This window comes from Urocitellus parryii, chromosome 1, assembly GCF_045843805.1.
Source record: "Urocitellus parryii isolate mUroPar1 chromosome 1, mUroPar1.hap1, whole genome shotgun sequence".
Taxonomy (NCBI): Eukaryota; Metazoa; Chordata; class Mammalia; order Rodentia; family Sciuridae; genus Urocitellus; species Urocitellus parryii.
This window is the reverse complement of record NC_135531.1, coordinates 169,491,705-169,509,084: the sequence shown is the minus strand read 5'-3', so window position 1 is coordinate 169,509,084 and position 17,380 is coordinate 169,491,705. Positions and strand designations below refer to the sequence as shown.

The 17,380-nt window shown below is 40.0% G+C and overlaps 2 protein-coding genes and 1 pseudogene across 2 annotated transcripts; all 3 read left to right on the top strand.

Annotated features, from left to right (window-relative positions):
- The first annotated feature begins 227 nt into the window (after positions 1–227).
- Positions 228–1,154, top strand: LOC144249243 (olfactory receptor 2T33-like). Its single transcript, XM_077791524.1, has one exon. It carries the CDS (start codon positions 228–230, stop codon positions 1,152–1,154), a length of 927 nt encoding a protein of 308 aa, XP_077647650.1.
- Positions 1,155–9,495: 8,341 nt separating this feature from the next.
- LOC144249228 (olfactory receptor 2T33-like) lies at positions 9,496–10,431 on the top strand. Its single transcript, XM_077791499.1, has one exon. It carries the CDS (start codon positions 9,496–9,498, stop codon positions 10,429–10,431), a length of 936 nt encoding a protein of 311 aa, XP_077647625.1.
- A 5,812-nt stretch (positions 10,432–16,243) lies between these two features.
- On the top strand, positions 16,244–17,161 carry LOC144249211 (olfactory receptor 2T33-like; annotated as a pseudogene).
- Positions 17,162–17,380: the final 219 nt, after the last annotated feature.

The window sequence follows — 17,380 nt, the reverse complement described above, 5'->3', positions numbered from 1 at the left end:
AAAATTCAAAACAGGGCTGGGGATGTGGCTCAGTGGCCGAGCACCCCTGAGTTCAATCCCCACACCAAAAATAAAAACAAGAAGAAAAATGAGACATGAAAGATTTGAAATAGGTTTCATTATTACACATGTGATTATTTAGAAGGACATAAATAACAAGGGGAATTTAAAAGATTAATCTCTCTCCTATGTTTCCACTGACAGTGTCTCTTCTGTTGTTTGAAATCATGGAAAGTGGGAACACCAGTTCTGACTTCATTCTCCTAGGTCTCTTGGGCCACTCCAGGGCCCAACAGTTCCTCTTTGGGATACTTCTGACAATAGCTTTCACGGCTCTAGTGGGAAATGCCCTCATGATTCTCCTGATTCAGTGGGACCTCCGGCTCCATACGCCCATGTACTTCCTCCTGAGCCAACTGTCCCTCATGGATGCCATGCTGGTTTCCACCACTGTGCCCAAAATGGCTGCTGACTACTTGACTGGAAACAAGTCCATCTCCCCTGCTGGCTGTGGCTGGCAGATCTTCTTCCTTCTCACTCTGGGTGGTGGGGAGTGCTTCCTCTTAGCAGCCATGTCCCATGACCGCTATGTGGCCATATGCCACCCTCTGCGCTATCCCATGCTCATGAGCTGGCCACTGTGTCTGAGGATGACCATGGGGTCCTGGTTCCTGGGAGCAGCTGACGGGCTGATGCAGGCAGTTGTTGCCCTGAGCTTCCCATTTTGCAGCAGGCGAGAGATAGACCATTTCTTCTGTGAGGCCCCTACACTGGTGCACTTGGCTTGTGCTGACACGTCTGTCTTTGAGAATGTCATGTACTTCTGCTGTGTGTTGATGCTCCTGGTGCCCTTCTGCCTCATCCTGACCTCCTACAGTCTCATCCTGGCCGCTGTCCTCCACATGTGCTCCCCAGAAGCCCGCAAGAAGGCCTTTGCCACCTGCTTCTCACACGTGGCTGTGGTGGGGCTCTTTTATGGGGCTGCCATTTTTATCTACAAGAGACCCAAATCTTACAGGTCATCTCACCACGATAAGGTGGTGTCAGCCTTCTATAGCATCCTCACCCCTATGCTGAACCTCCTCATTGACAGCTTGAGGAACAGCGAGGTCAAGGGCGCCCTGAGAAAGTGTGTGGCCAGTGTGTGGCCTTGACGCTTTATTAACAATACACTTCATTGCCCCAGCTTTTGTGGTTCAGCAGAGTGACTGGTGGGATTTTTAGAGGGGTAATTACAGGGACCCCTCCTTATGAATTAGAGACACGATCCACATTGCCCAGGGGATACCTGACCACTGATGCTCTCTTTGAAAACATTGTTCACCTTAGCTGAACACTGAGTGCTGTGGTCATAAATTTTGCAACTTGAGGTTCAAGAGCAAAAGTAGCATGCTTTTCGTTTTCATTCTTTGCAGTTTCACATGTATATTTACTCCTAGCAAAGATCTCTGCAACCTCTGCCTATAATTGTTTTCTCATGAAGTGGAGAGGTTCATCTTTTCAGGTCAGACTGGAGCATTGCTGTGCCAGAGTCTATCCTTATGGAATATGTATTTCTGGATTTTTTAATTTTAAGTTTTGAGTTTGTAGTTGATTGCAGGTAACTGAGTCTATGGTGCACAAAACCAGAGATAAGGGAGAACAATTGGATTCCCTTGGATCTGTATATCTGCCCAGCACATTTTACTTATCAATAAACCTGCATGTTTTAATGGGCTTTTACTCAAAAAGTGAATTCACTAATCCAGCAATTTTGGGATTGTTATCTATGTTTCAACTGAGGTATACTTTTTAAGAAATATGATGCTCACAACCCAGCCTTTTCTTTCAAGCAATTTCAATAAATACAAGCCTAATAGTCTACACTGTAATCAAGAAAGGCTACATGCACCAGCCTCCCAAGTCCCTCCACCACCAGTGAAGCACCCTCAAGAAGGACCATGGGTCTGCTGTTTATCCCATTGTTTAGTTTGGCCTGTTCTATTCTTGTCCTTGGAACCCCATGATGAATAGTCCTACATCCTGTGTTTTTCTCTCAGTTCAAAGACTCCTCTGCAACTCTGCTCTCACCAGTTCTTCAACCTGTTTAATTCCTACAGGTCTTCTATTGTCTAAAATGCTACAATATGTTACCCCATGTGTTTTGGAGGATGTCTGGACAATGTTCAGTTTGGATCTATGGAAATTAAAGCTTATTTGTGGGATCAAAAGTTGTTGTTGTTGTTTTTAATAACTATTATTTAGGTAGATGGATGGTGAACTTTTTCTTGACTTGTTTGCTAAAACAGAATGTTAATATGACATTTCCACCACCACAGTGCTCAATATTCTTTTGCATCCATTGTTATCAGACTTTATTTTTTAGAACTTCTAGTGAGTGTCTTGGTAACTTATTTTGTTTTTAGTTTGGTTTCCCCTGATTGCTGTGAAAGTTCTATATTTTGTAGTATTTTACTGTATGATGATTTTTAAAATTTTGTTAAATGGATGTTTTTATTCTTGGAAAGGAATAATAAAGCATGTAGTCTCCCCAATGAGCCCAACTTGGTAGTTCATTCATGGACCATATATGACATTTAAAATGCTATATTAAATTTAGTATAAAAGAAAAAATGAAATTATATATTCAGTTGTTTGTTGTGTATTTTCAAACACTCACTTTAATTCAATGGATGAATATGAACTGTTTTTACTAATTGTGTATTTGTATAATATATCTTCATCCTCTTTCATTTTACTTTAAACAATGAAACTTACATGTTTGGTTATACTATGCATTTTGTTTTGTTCAGTATTTTTATGTTGTGCTAGGGATAGAACCCAATGCCTCATGCATCTTAGGCAAGTGCTCTACCACTGTACCCCAACCCCAGCCCTAGAGTAAACCCTTTAACACAGTCTTCAGTTTCCATTGGAAGAATGATGACATTGAGAATCTGAAATTTTATAGAAACGTTTTATGATAAAATATAAAATATTGGATAAAAATGATAAAAATAGAATTTCAAAAATGATGTTTCAGGTGGTCAGACTATATGTTTTATCTTTAACTGGTGAATTTTTATAAACCTATAATAATTTTCAGGGAAGACATGTGGCAAGCTTGCAAAGCTCTTAATTTTAAAATAAAATAATGAAACATTTATGTGTTGTGAAAATGTATAGATATTATTTGTATAAAAGTCAAAGGAAAAAGTAGTTAGTACAAATTCAACTCCATGAAAATAAAAATAAAATACTCAGAGATTAAGTATTTTGTTTTTTACTTTGACTTATTTTGTTCTCATCTGAATTACTTCTTTCACAACTTTTTATTTTCTTGAGTAACATTTAGTCCAAACTTTGTTTTCCACTTTAAAATAACATATTTTAGAGCAAGATATTTCTAAGACACTCTATCCTCTGTAACTTTCAGATCTTTCTTGACACATGGATATTGCTAAAGTACAGGACAACAGAGTGGATTGCATTCCCAGGAAAGAGATAATTCATTTACAAGCACCATCTCATTTACTGTTGGAAATCTGCCTCCTTTCAATGAATCATATCCTGGTGATAACAATGCACTGGCCCTGCAGGAAGTTTGCTTCAGGGATCCAATATCCTGGGATTTGAGAATCATCTGCATTGAGCTAATAAGAAGAGAAAATGTCTTGTCATCCCATCCTAGTGAACATGCTCCTGTTGAGACTTCCTAAGCCTGATGGTAAAGTGCTCTAGGACTTTGGATGGGTGCCTCTCATTTTATACAAGCAACAGAGCCTTTTATACAAGTACAGAGTGGTCCAGGGACAGAACATGGGAGCTCCGGGCCCTGCACAGTGGCTGTTCAGGAGGCAGGTCAGTGCCAATACTTAGCCTGAGTGCTGGAAAGAGGTAGTGTTCTCTAAAGCTTACATTGCTGTCAATTTTTTTTTTCATATTTTTAAGGACTGTACATAATTTTAAAATCAAGAATTAAAGTATCTTGATCTCATCCAATAATCTCTTAACTTTCCTTTTACTCTCTGCAAACACATTTTGTAAAATTTGCAAAACTTAACTGTTACTTTTGTCAGATAGCATGACCATTGTAACTGTCACTATGGGTTCCCTGGTAACAATTTCATAGTTCTATAATAGTTGTCATTGTCTATTGAAAAGGAACTTAAATTAAAGAACCAACAACCTCAGTGTACTCAAGGTGATTTTCCTTCCTTTAGGTTATTTCCAGGTACAAGGTTAGCTCTACATTTTCACCCCATGTTAATGAACAAATTATATTTTTAAAATTATCACAGTGTAGTTGATAGTAAGCTATTCCAACAGGCAGTGCATAGTATCAGGAGAAACTGAAGTCTGAATGTTTGTGCATAAACACAGTAATTGTATTAAACCTGTCAATTTATACAGAGACTACATATTTTCTATGCTTAAATTAAATATTGATTTCATTTTATCAGGTTGAAATTAGGCAAAAAATATTGATGGGGAATTCAGGAACAGTGAGAGATGCTCAGGTTCAGCTCTGGGTTAGATAAATGCAGTGAATCCTCTCACTTAAACCTGTGCACCTAACTCCGGGAGGTTTTGAGTAGATGAGAGCAGTGGTTTCTATGATGAAGTGAGAGCTGACTAGGAAACAGTAACAGATTAATCACTATGTCTTCACTCCTGTGTTTTCCTTAAGACTTTGGGATATGGCTTCTATCCACATTTTAAAACACCGGCTGCAGACAGGTGTTCCTACCCCTCAGGACCTGTCACTGCCATAGTAGAAACCAGTAATAATGTCATGCACAAGCCCACATGCATGCCCTCAACCCACTCCTGTGGAATGGGGGTTCACTGGAACACACTGACGGGTTGGATATTGATTAAAACTATAAGGGGGACAGAGCCACTGCTTCCCATGGGTTAGGTCAGCATTCCTATAGTCAAAGAGTTTTCATTTGTGGTAAATTAATAAAGTATTTCTCACCTACTTCTTTGTGCAATAAGGGTGTTTGGGGCACTGCATCTGCTGAGAATGACTATCACAGTGGTGTGCCCTACTTGAATTAACTTGTCAGTTACAAGGAAGCTTATCCTTGCATGCAGCCTAAGCCTTGGAAAGTCCATTATTTATTTCATGTTATTTGATTAATTCAGTACATGAGTCTTGACACTGTTGTAATTGCAATGAAACCTGGGAATGGGGAAACCTAGGAGGACTCTCTCAGGCCTGCATTCTGGAGTCATGTTCTCTAGTTTAAGAACAAACATTTCCCTTTGATTTTACAGGAAACTAAAAAAAAACCCACATTTTCTGAATACTCTCTTTCTACATCTGCAATTCTAAAATGTAAGCACAGTCGGCATCATTTATCTGTTGTGACATTAGATAAGATGATCCTTGACAAAGAATGGCTTAGGGTGATATTTGCCACAGCTGTTATCATCGATGTTGGAATCGAGCTTACACTCTGTCCCTGGGAGACCTAGTGAAGGATGCTTTATGGTAAATTCTGTGATTGATTGAAGAAAACTACCCTATTCAGGACAAATCTAAGTATTATTAAGCAAGATATGTGACATGCACCTTCGGTGGAAAGATTACAGCTTTTCTCATTCTGGGGAGCCACACTAAAGTGGGTAGACATACTCTACTTTGTAGATGTAAGAAGTGAGCTCTCCATAATCACAAAGCTTATGTAATTGGGAAATAAGCAACAGCAGATGTTATTGTTTTCAATTTGGAGAGGAAAAGGGCAGCAAACTGACAATTCTTTGTCCCCACAAATGTTTCTTGAAATTAATTGTATGGAGGCATACATAATTGTATTTATTTGGCCACAACATCATCTTTGTTTGGTCATGAACACATTCTAGGATTTTATCATTTGACTTATTGTTTCCAAATTTGAAAAAAAAATTTGTGAAAATTATATTGTACATGAAAATATCCATGATATATTAACTCAAAATAATTCTTAGCATATTGATTTTACTAATTCAATTCTTTAAGTATATTAATTTTACTAATTAAAATTAATTTGCTAATTTATGAAGAATTTCAAGACTAATAATCAAAGGGCACCATAGCCTTACAATGATTAAATTAGCGGTGCTCTTGTGGGACTGTTGTGTATTCAAAGAATTTATGAGACATGGGCAAAGTTCCGAGTCCAAAGTGATGTTGAAAGTATTGTCTTTTAAGTATATATATATATATATATATATATATATATATATATATACACACACACACACACACACACACACACACACAATATTATAATCCTAAAGTATTTATTTATTTTCCCAAAATATTTTGGTAGGCAGTATCTATTTATGACCAATTGTAATAATATTCTAAACCTAATAATTATGGGTGATATTTGTGGAACTGAAGGGTCATGCATGCTACAATGTTTTTGCATGAATTTTCTTTTGTAACCATCAAACAATGGAAGAAGTGCATACTATCCTGATACATATTGTTAGGCTGTCCAGTCGGTACAGAATAAAGTTGAGGTGAATATTGATTTAAGTTGCCTACTTTTATCCAACTACTGGTAAGATATGTAGATTTTTCAAAATTAAGTCCCCAGACCACAAACCTATATTTCTGTATGCACATAATTAAAGAAACAATTCTATTGAGATAAGGAAAGAAAAACAAATACATATTAGTTTTTTAAGTTTTAGAATTTGTCTTAACAACTCACATAAATTTCTGGATTTTAGGTGTCCAGTTGTTAATATGCAGACATTCCACAGGATACTTCATGTGGAAATTTAAATAGAAAAGAGTGTTCAGTGAGTGAAAATTTCAATCAGATCACGAAAATGTTTTAAAATACTTTTAGTGTCAAATGATTTTCTTCTTCACATATGAATAGAGAGTGTAAATTACATTGAAGTGTTTTATGCTCTGCAGATTTTGTGGGAAGCTGGTGTCAGCACAGCTGTTGCTGTTTTTATAAAACATGGGTCAGAGAGTGAACCCATAGCATCAGGAAGGGGGGCTGGAAGCTTCCAGGGCAGTGTGAGGTTCTCCCAAGTCTGGGACCTGCCAGGACATTTTTCAGGGGGCTGGTGAGCTACCCACATCTTACACAACTTTTCTGAGTAGATTTGTGCAGGACTTGGATGCTTTCCTTCCACTCTCAGGCTAACTCAGCCACCCATAATCACACCTCTGTCCACGGTACACTATGCTGCCTGGCTTAGCCACAGCAAGCCTTCCTTCATCTGTGGTTGAACCAGTCACAGCGCACAGCATTTCTGTCCACACCAAGCAGTGGGAAGACAAGCTTGGACCAGTGCATTTGTAAGACTGAGATATATGATAGCACTATTTGCTAACAGTGAAAATCAATACCAAACTCACAGTGATTATGGATATAGTTTACATAGCAATCAGTGGCACCTTTATCCCAAAATTATACAGAGCATTCAGATTTGAAAAACTACTCACATAATGCAGCCCATCCACATATGAGTAACAGCATGTAAGTGTACCAACGTGGAGGTATATAATGCAAAGTGTGGTCCTAAATAGTGTTATAAAATTTTGGATTCTATAAAATAGTTCAGGGAAGATATCTACAATATATATATATATATATATATATATATATATATATATAAATGATAAAATAAAGCAATTGTGTATAAATAACAGGATGTGTAAGAAACATTTTCAATAGAAAGAAGAGGAAAATATTTTACAATGGGTTTGCAGATTAATCCTGTTTCTGCCTTGGGGAATGTGACTCAAAACTTATTTTGACGGTATTATGACTGACAAATTATTACTGCTTCTTAAAATATCTAACAACATCACAGCTGCAGGAATTGAAAAAGATTTACAGCTGAATATAGTGAGAAAGTAAGGGATTCATTTATCCTCAAAGAATAAAGGCAACAATTTAAGATTGATTACTACAGAAACTCTTACCACATGTAAAGGACTTAGATCACAATATGGGTATTACAGAGAAAGCAGGCATTTATAAGTGTAATATGCTATATGCATAATGTCTATCTGATGCATCAGTGATTAAGAATTGGTAAACTGGATGTATATTTACATACATATGCAATTAAGAGGGCATGACAGTAATGTGTTCAATATTTAACAATAATGTTAAATATTATGATAATTAGAACAATGGCTGTTTTGATAACAAGAACATCTAAGTATTTAAATTTAGAGACCCTTGTTGACATACTATATTAGTCACTATAGCTGCAGTGTTTATTAGAGGTGTGCTGCCCACTTACAAAATTTATCTTGGTTTTTAATTAAATTGAAAAAATGAATCAGAAATGGCCTGCTACACATAGATTATGACTGAACCCCTGCATTGTTTTATTGGTAGTCATTAATCTATTACTCTCTGTGCAAACTTGAATTTATAAGGAGAAGATAAATCTCACTGAGGTGTGAGAAGAGAGCCTTTCACCCATGCAGGACATCATGGCCCAGAAATGCCATCTGGAGGTTTCAGTTACAAGAGAGCCAGCCTGTGATTAACGGAGAGGCTCTGTGTCCTGTTCATAATCCACGCTGAGTGTTCAACACTAACTTCATGTGAAGAAGCTTGTTTGGACCAGTCTTAATTAACAGACTGGCACTTGTCTCCTGCCTGTAAGAACCTAGGATTACTTAAGTGTGAGAGCCTGCAAGTAGCATAGTTTGTTTCTTCATGTAATTTAAGTTCCTCTAAGAAATTATCGACTTTTAAAATAAGAATTTTCAGTCTAACATAGCAGCTCTTTGAGTACCTACTAGATGTGGAAGACAGTTGTCCAGAGGGCACTGTACTGACCAATGGCTCCTGGTCAGGAGGAGAAGAGGTGACCAGGTGAGGAAGGTGGGCATGGTGGGCCACATCCCTGCCTGTGTGGAATAGACTAATTTAGTCATGTTTTTTTTCCTAAACATCAAAGTCTGATTTCAGTGATTATACATTTTGTTTAGATTGCTTATTTATATTTTAAATTTCAATTCATCCTAGCATTGAAGGAAATCTCCAGAAACTCCCTTCAATACAAGTGTGAGAAAACTGAAAAGTTAAAATCACAAGAGAGAGTGCAACATCCACTAATCTACATGAATTCAAAATTCCTTCAACAGGGAGATATTTCAATGTAGAAACCTGGGATTACACAACATGGCTTCTTTAGGCCAGGATGACAGGAAAGGCACCACACTGGCAATCACAGGCCAAGCATCAGCCTTCTCAGTCAAGCACTCTGCTGCAGCCTGAGAGAGAGGCTTGTATAAAAGCTGTGTATACATTTTGTGTAATTTAGCTGGAATTGAGAATATACAAACTCCTGGCAGCTATGAACCATGGAATGCTAAGGAAAATGTTTTGCTGGAAAGAAGAAAATTAAATAACTAGACCTCCAGGGTAAGCCTTTCTATCACGTGACCAAGCCATTTTAAGAATGTTCCAGATCCTCATTTTAATCAGGTCCAATTCCTCAGCCATCCTCCTGCCTTCCAGGTTGCCCACAGCCATGGAGAACTCTACTGATTCCACAGGAATAAACTTAATTCTTCTGGGGCTCTTTGACCACACACAGACCCATCAAGTCCTGTTTTCTCTGGTGTTCATGACCTTCATCGCCTCCCTGGTGGGCAATGCCCTGATGATCCTGCTCATCCACACAGACCCCAGACTCCATACCCCCATGTACTTCCTGCTCAGCCAGCTCTCCCTCATGGACTTGATGCTGGTCTCCACCATCATCCCCAAAATGGCAGCCAACTACCTGCTGAACTCCAGGTCCATCTCTCCTGCTGGCTGTGGTTCTCAGATTTTCCTGTTCCTTACTCTGGGTGGGGGAGAGTGCTTCCTCCTGTCAGCCATGTCCTATGACCGCTATGTGGCCATATGCCACCCATTGCGCTACCATGTTCTCATGAGCCACAAGCTGTGTTCCCAACTGGTAGCAGGCTCCTGGCTTTTGGGAGGAATTGATGGGCTGATGCAAGCCAGTGCTGCTCTGAGCTTTCCCTACTGCCACTCCAGGGAGATAGACCACTTCTTCTGTGAGGCACCTTCGTTGATGCGCCTTGTCTGTGTGGACACCACTGTTTTTGAGTTTTTCATGTACATCTGTTGCATCCTGATGCTCTTGATCCCTCTGTCTCTCATTGTGGCCTCATACAGTCTCATCCTGGCTGCTGTGTTAAGAATGCATTCTGCTGCAGCCAGAAAGAAAGCCTTAACCACCTGCTCCTCTCATCTGGCTGTGGTGGGGCTGTTCTATGGCACCCTCATGGTCATTTACATGAGACCCAGGTCCTACCACTCAGTGGGCCACAGCAAAGTAGTCTCTGTATTTTACACTGTCTTCACTCCTGTTCTGAACCCCCTCATCTACAGCGTGAGGAATAAAGATGTCAAGGGGGCCTTCAGAAATTGGCTGGGCAAGACACATGCTATGTGATTCCAACAGGATTCATGCTGTCATTACAAGACACTAGTTTATTTGCTTTATTGAACTGCTGATTTTGTGTTTTTTCAATTTATTTTGTTTTCACTTAGCCATTTTACCTTTTAAGGTATTTCTGTGCAGTGTTTGGTGAATCAGTTAAAAATTTTATTGTGATAGGCCCAGTCTGATTCCCTCTTAAAATTGGGAGCCATCTCACCACAAAGACATGAAAATCTAATTTTGGCTTTACTATAAATTACTGCAAATTCTGATCTTGCTTGGAATGCCTGCCTGTGCCTTGAACTCACCCATGCCTGGCTCTCTCTGACCAGATAGTAGCCCTCTCTAAACTTTAATGATGCTTCATAAATCTTGGCTTTCCCTGGCCAAGATAAGGACCCTCACTGAGGCTGTAATGACCTTCATAAATTCTGATGTTGGGGCCAGCAAAAATGTAAACTAGCATTAGTGTTATGATCTTCAGAGTTTTGTTATCTGTGACCCCCCTTTGTGTAACTTTCTGGGCTATAAAGCTGGGCTGCAAGAAAGATGCAGTGCTGTCTTGTTCCTGTGGTTTTTGTTGGGAGAGGAAGCCCAGCTGGTTGAAATAATAAGCTTGCTTTAATTTGATTTTAATTGGAGTCAGTGGTCTTTTCTTTGTGTTCTGGTCTAACACCATCTCTTTGGGTAGATGCCAGAGTCTTTGGATAAGAACATGTTGGGGGCCATGTTCTTGCCTGCCCACTGCATCCACTTGGGTTCAGGTGCAGTTAAACCTAGGGCTGCCCTTTCAGATTTCTGTCTGGTTGAGGTTCCCATTGCTGAAGGCAGGTGTTGAAGGTGCCTGTCATTATTACACTGCTGTCTCTGTCCTCACATAGAACAGTGTTGCTTTATATATTGGGTATGTTTTATTCTCCTGCTGAATCATCTCCTCTATAAAGATGGTGACTTCAACTCTTGTTTCTTTCAGCATCAGGTCAGTCATTTTATTTGAATTCAAGCCTAGCTGGCTGCTCTTTTTGGCTTCCATTCATGGAATATCCTCTTCTTTCCTGCAGTTTCCTCTGTGTGTTCTCACATGTGAGGAGTCTCTTGGAAGCACATAGGGTTGCTCTTTGGTGTTTTTAACCATTCAGCTGCTTAACATTTTAGAATCAAAGAATTTATTCATTGTATGTTCAATTTATTCATTTTATGTTCAAGTGATGTCATTATTAATAGGTAAGAACTTATTACTTTCCCTTTGTTTTTTTTCTATTTTTGCTGTATGTTCTTTTTTTTCTTATTGAATTCCATGTAGTTAAGAAATTTCATCTATTGTTATGTTTTGAATCTTTGCTTTTGATTTTCATTGCATCAGGTTTTTTGCTTAGTGATTACCACAAACTCTGTAGAGACTATTTTATACTAATATCAGGTTATATTAATCAAATGGTTACTTTGATTACCTTCAAAAAGAAAAAGAAAAAAAAAAACTAAAACAAGACAGGTGTCTCTCAGTTGCACAGCCCTTGTCTAGGATGAATAAGGACCTGTGCTCTGTCACCAGCCCCACAAATATAAATACATAATTGTGAATACACTCCATTTTAACTCCACTCCCTCCTCATATTTACAAGGTAAGTTGTAATGATCTATAAACTTGTATCTTGCATACTTTTGGACAAATAATGGTTATTTTTAATAGATTCACTTTTCAAACTTTGAACTAAGGAAAACCAGGGTACACACCCAGTTGTGTTGCTGGTGTTTTGATTGTGAATTCAGACTTTTCTCTTCACTGGGCTTTGTTCCTCTAATTGTGTTTCTGAGGCTCAGCAAGGCCCTGTCTTTCTCTGGCCCTTGACTTGGCACCTGTGTTTACTGGTGAATGCCATGTGGGTGAGGTAGGAGCTCTGCTGTTCCCAGCCTACTCTGTGAGCAGTGTTCTGCTTGACGTGGACCTTGAATCAGGAAGTCACATGCTATGAGCAGCAACTCCCCTTTCACTACTCCAAGGGGAATGATTTACAACACAGGGAATTAGCTTGAGTGTATGACCAGGTAACTGTGCAGTTGTGGGAGAGAAGTGAGTCAGAATTCTGACAGTAAGACATTGTGTTTGTCTTTTCACATTGTGTCAAATGTGCACTTGTACCAAAACACAGAATAGAAGGTACAGATTTATCCACATGTGGTGTCTTCCTATATGACTGAGGAGGTGTGATCACTATCTCTGGAGACAAGGGGAAGATTTCCCTTGATGCACCATGAGCAGTAAACCTTTTTCTTCCTCTTTGATGTCAGCGTCACTTCAGGACTTGTGCTTGCAAAAGAAAAGTGAGTGACAGAAGGAAGGGTTCTCTTGGAAGCAGAAGCTTTGGGAGCCTTCCTCTTGCTCCTAATTTGCTTGTCTGCCATGGTTGGGGTACAGCCTTCCTAGGGGCCAGTGAGTTTGCAGCAGTTTAAGCAGAAGGAAAGTTCCTGTGGAGCAGAGGTGAGGCGCACTCACACTCACCAGGACATGGATGGGGCATGTCCTGCACTGGGCACCATGGAGATCTGGGAGTGACACACCCACCTCCCAGCTCCAGGCCCACTGCAGGTAATGTCTGGCCACTGGTAGTGATCCCATTCTTCTTGATGATGTTTACAGAAAAGGGTTTAGCATGCATTCCAGTTCGACCAGATGTACATCTGTGAAGACAATTTTCAATGTTATTTTGACAGTTTCTTGAGTACAATCTTATAAAATACTATGAATTGTATATATAGAGTTAGAAATGTGGCTCAGTTTTTAAAAGAAAAACACTCACATTCAAAAATAAATTGTAACTCTATAAAATAGAAAAAGCTGTAGAAGTAGAATTATTATATTATCAATCTATGCTGCGCCCCCCTCCCCTGACTCAGACAAAGGCAAGGCCCTACTGAGGTGGATGGTGCTAGGCATCCATCCTCTGGAGGAGCGCAGTATGTTTCTGGGAATGGGCTGGTTTGTTTTTGTATTCCTGTTAAGAAGTATAGTTGGGACTTCTCATATGACCATTAAGTATGAAGGAAAAAACATGACTTTCCCAATTAATGCAACCAATTCTAAAAAAATAAATCTGTTTGCTCTAAATGCAATGATTCAGCAGTGGAACATAAATTGTTAATGTTTAATGAGAAACCCCCTATAGGAAAATAGCCAAGGAAGTTTTTGAGAAATTAAATTAAAATCTAGAGAAGAAAAAATAATATTAAGAAGACAGATTAGTGCTTGGTACTGGGCAACTTGTTCTCGTTTCTGTGCACAATGGTTTGGTATTCTTACTCTTGTTTGATTAAAATTAGTAGCCTTTCTTTTCAAGTTAATCACTTGCCATAACCGCAGCGCCAGTTCTAGTCAGTAAGTCAAGAATGAATAGTCAAGGTATAGGCCAATAGTCTAGCACATTTCTAACTATTATTAAAAGCTAACTAAGCAGAAACAGCTCAAAGCAAAATGTGAACTGAAAGTAAAAATGCTTGCTTATGCATAAGCCAAGATATATTCTTCTTATCTAATTGTAGCTACATGATATTTTGTTTCCTTCAATAATGATTCCTGTTTTGTAACCACAAAATACTGTGAGCCTGCCAAAATGAAAAGTATATATGATTAACCTCACAAGTAAAGATTGGGATTCAGCACCTTCACTTCGTGTCCATGTTGTTTCTCAGCCACCTTTTGAAGACTCCTCACCATCCATTCGTCTCCTGAGACTTCCTGCTGGAGCTGGACTCCAACAAATCTACTAAATTAGATGTGCCTCACAGTGAGCAGAAAACTTTCACCTGAAATTATTAGGTGTTTGAGTTTCCAGGTGTTTTGTAGAGGGAATTGTTTATACAAATTCAACATTACTGAATTAAAGCAGTGCTGCTCCTAGGGTACTGCTGAGCATGTCGATGTAGCTCCCCTCCCACCCATTTATGCCACATAAGCAATGGTGATGGTGACTGGCTTGGAATGTAGATTTGCTCTTGAAGGCATGGCCTCCAGCAGGGAGAGGAGGGACCATGTCCAGGAACAGTGGGCCTATTGACAGGCCCATTAGGTATTTAAGAGCTCTTTTCATTCCATCCTTGTTTAAATGTACACCTGTAATCAGCTCTACCAGAGAGTTATTTCCTTTAAGTGATGAAACATCTTTAGCACATATTGTTAGAACTGTACAGTATTGGTGATAACATAAAGAGATGCTTAACATTATTTGGTATTATTTCCCCAATTTATTTTCATTCCATTTTAATTTCAGGCCCTATTTTTCTACATAAATCATATGTGGCACAGTCTTTAATTGCCAGATATCACCAAGTTATTGAGTTCAACATTTTTATACCTAAAAAACAATAAATGCAACTATTTTTTCCTAGGCAGACACAACTATTCACAATAAAATATAATTAATTCATATTCTGGTTTTTTGTCCATATTAATGTAAACTAAGTGTCAGAAAAATTGAAGAGCGTGTTCATTTTTAAAATCTCAAACATTGTGGACAAATTATCCTGATATTTTGCAGGCAATATTTATTGTGTTTATTTTGAGCTTCTACCCAATGGCCACAATTACACCTCACTCATAAAATCCAGTGCTTCTCAGAGGGATTCACATACTCTGAGATTTTGTCCCAGGAATCTCTGTGATCTCCTCCCCAGCTGTGCTCCCTTTGCCCCATGCCAGCTCTCCAGCTCCACTGTCTAGGGCCTGCTTTGTCCTTTGCAGGTGAACAATTTCTCCTCTGAGCACCAAACTGCTTAATGTCCCCACCCCCTCGCATGGCTCACCTCCCTCCTCTAGAGCTCTACTCAGACATCAGGTCCTGCACCCAGGCCTCAGTCAACCAGACCGTTCAAGATGGCACCTCAGAAGTGAGCACTGTTTCTGTTCTTTTCACCTATCATCCACTTTTAATTTGTATTTGGTTTTTATCACCTGTAATAATATGGATTTATTTGTTCATTTATGAATTTTCAGCATTTCCCCAGAAGTTTCTTGTTTTGTACTAAATTCTTAAAATGTTACAGTGCCAACACTTCCTGGGATGGTTAATAAATTGAATGGGATCTAAGATGAAGTCATAAAGGCTATATTTTTATACCCATCTAGTGTTTCCTCATTGTGGAATGTCCCACATCATGTGTGGGCCCCATCAGCCTCAGAAGTTCCTGCCATGAGGTAATGAATGTAGCATTGCTATGTCATATGCATTGACACTTGTGTCCCACTTCAGTGTGGTCTCCTGGGGCATCTGGTTGGTTTTCTGTGGCTGTCCTTGCTTATTGATGGTTACTATGAAATCATCTGTAGCCACCACTTTATTGTCAATATGTGAAAGCTTTGCAAAGGAAAAAAAGCAGGGGGTGGGTTTAACCAGAGAAGCCTCTGTGTCATCACAGGGCCAGCAGCTGCTCAAAAGTGATAGTTGGCTCAAGGCACTGACAGGAGCAGAAGCAGCATGGCCAGATTGTGTGTCTTTCTGTCTTTACTGTGGTGCAGGAAGTTGGAGGCTTTCAACTTTCAGCTCTATTGTATTCTGTTTCCACAAAGTTTCCTCCTGATGATTATGAATTGTGACATATATTTTCCATCCAATAATACTAGAACGCAAACGTGCATCCTTTCCTTTTAACCATCAATATCCCATGAGGAATCAAAAGATTTAAGCAATACCTTAACTGTTTTCTCTCTGCATTTTTATCCCTCTCACCAAACTTTAACATCAAGACTGCTAATATTTCCCTCAAGAGTCTAAAATTTTTGTCAACCTGTCCTGTAAAAAGTGAACTGCTGGTGCCTCTTCTGTTTGAAATCATGGCAGGTGTGAACATGAACACTAGCTCCACCTTCATCTTCCCAGGACTCTTGGGCCACTCCAGAGCCCAACAGTTTCTCTTTGGGATGCTTTTGACATTGGCTCTCACCTCCCTAGTGGACATGCCCTCATGATTCTTCTGATTCAGTGAGACCTCAGGCTCCACATGCCCATGTACTTCCTCCTGAGCCACTGTCCCTCATGGATGCCATGCTGGTTTCCACCACTGTGCCCAAAATGGCTGCTGAATACTTGACTGGAATCAAGTCCATCTCCCCTGCTGGCTGTGGCTGGCAGATCTTCTTCCTTCTCACTCTGGGTGGTGGGGAGTGCTTCCTCTTAGCAGCCATGTCCTATGACTGCTATGTGGCTGTATGCCACCCTCTGCGCTACCCCATGCTCTTGAGCTGGCCACTGTGTCTGAGGATGACCATGGGGTCCTGGTTCCTAGGAGCGGCTGACAGGCTGATGCAGGCAGTTGTTGCCCTGAGCTTCCCATTTTGCAGCAGGCGAGAGATAGACCATTTCTTCTGTGAGGCCCCCACGCTGGTGCTGACACATCTGTCTTTGAGGATGTCATGTACTTCTGCTGTGTGTTGATGCTCCTGGTGCCCTTCTGCCTCATCCTGACCTCCTACAGTCTCATCCTGGCTGCTGTCCTTTACATGCACTCCCCTGAAGCCTGCAAGAAGGCCTTTGCCACCTGCTCTTCACACATAGCTGTGGTGGGGATCTTTTATGGGGCTGACACTTTTATCTACATGAGACGCAAATCCTACAGATCAGCTCACCACGATAAGGTGGTGTCAGCCTTCTATAGCATCCTCACCCTTATGCTGAACCCCCTCATCTACAGCCTGAGGAACAGCAAGGTCAAGGGGGCCCTGATAAAGTGTGTGGCCAGTGTGTGGCCTTGAATAATTGAAGGACAAGTGCATGGAGTACTGCATACATGGAATACATTAAGGGTGTCTAAGTGGCAGGCTGCTCCCCTGTGCTAGGCATGTGAGCAGCAGGCCACTTACCTCATAGGCACAGCCCTGGGCATGAGGCCATGTGTTGAAGTCCCTGTGCTTGCTCTACAACCCACTCTCATTTGGTCGCTACAAAGACAGCAGAAATTGCATTAGTGGCTG

Coding starts and splice junctions, on each gene's coding strand:
- LOC144249243 (XM_077791524.1), top strand. CDS start 228: ATGGAAAGTGGGAACACCAGTTCTGACTTCATTCTCCTAGGTCTCTTG.
- LOC144249228 (XM_077791499.1), top strand. CDS start 9,496: ATGGAGAACTCTACTGATTCCACAGGAATAAACTTAATTCTTCTGGGG.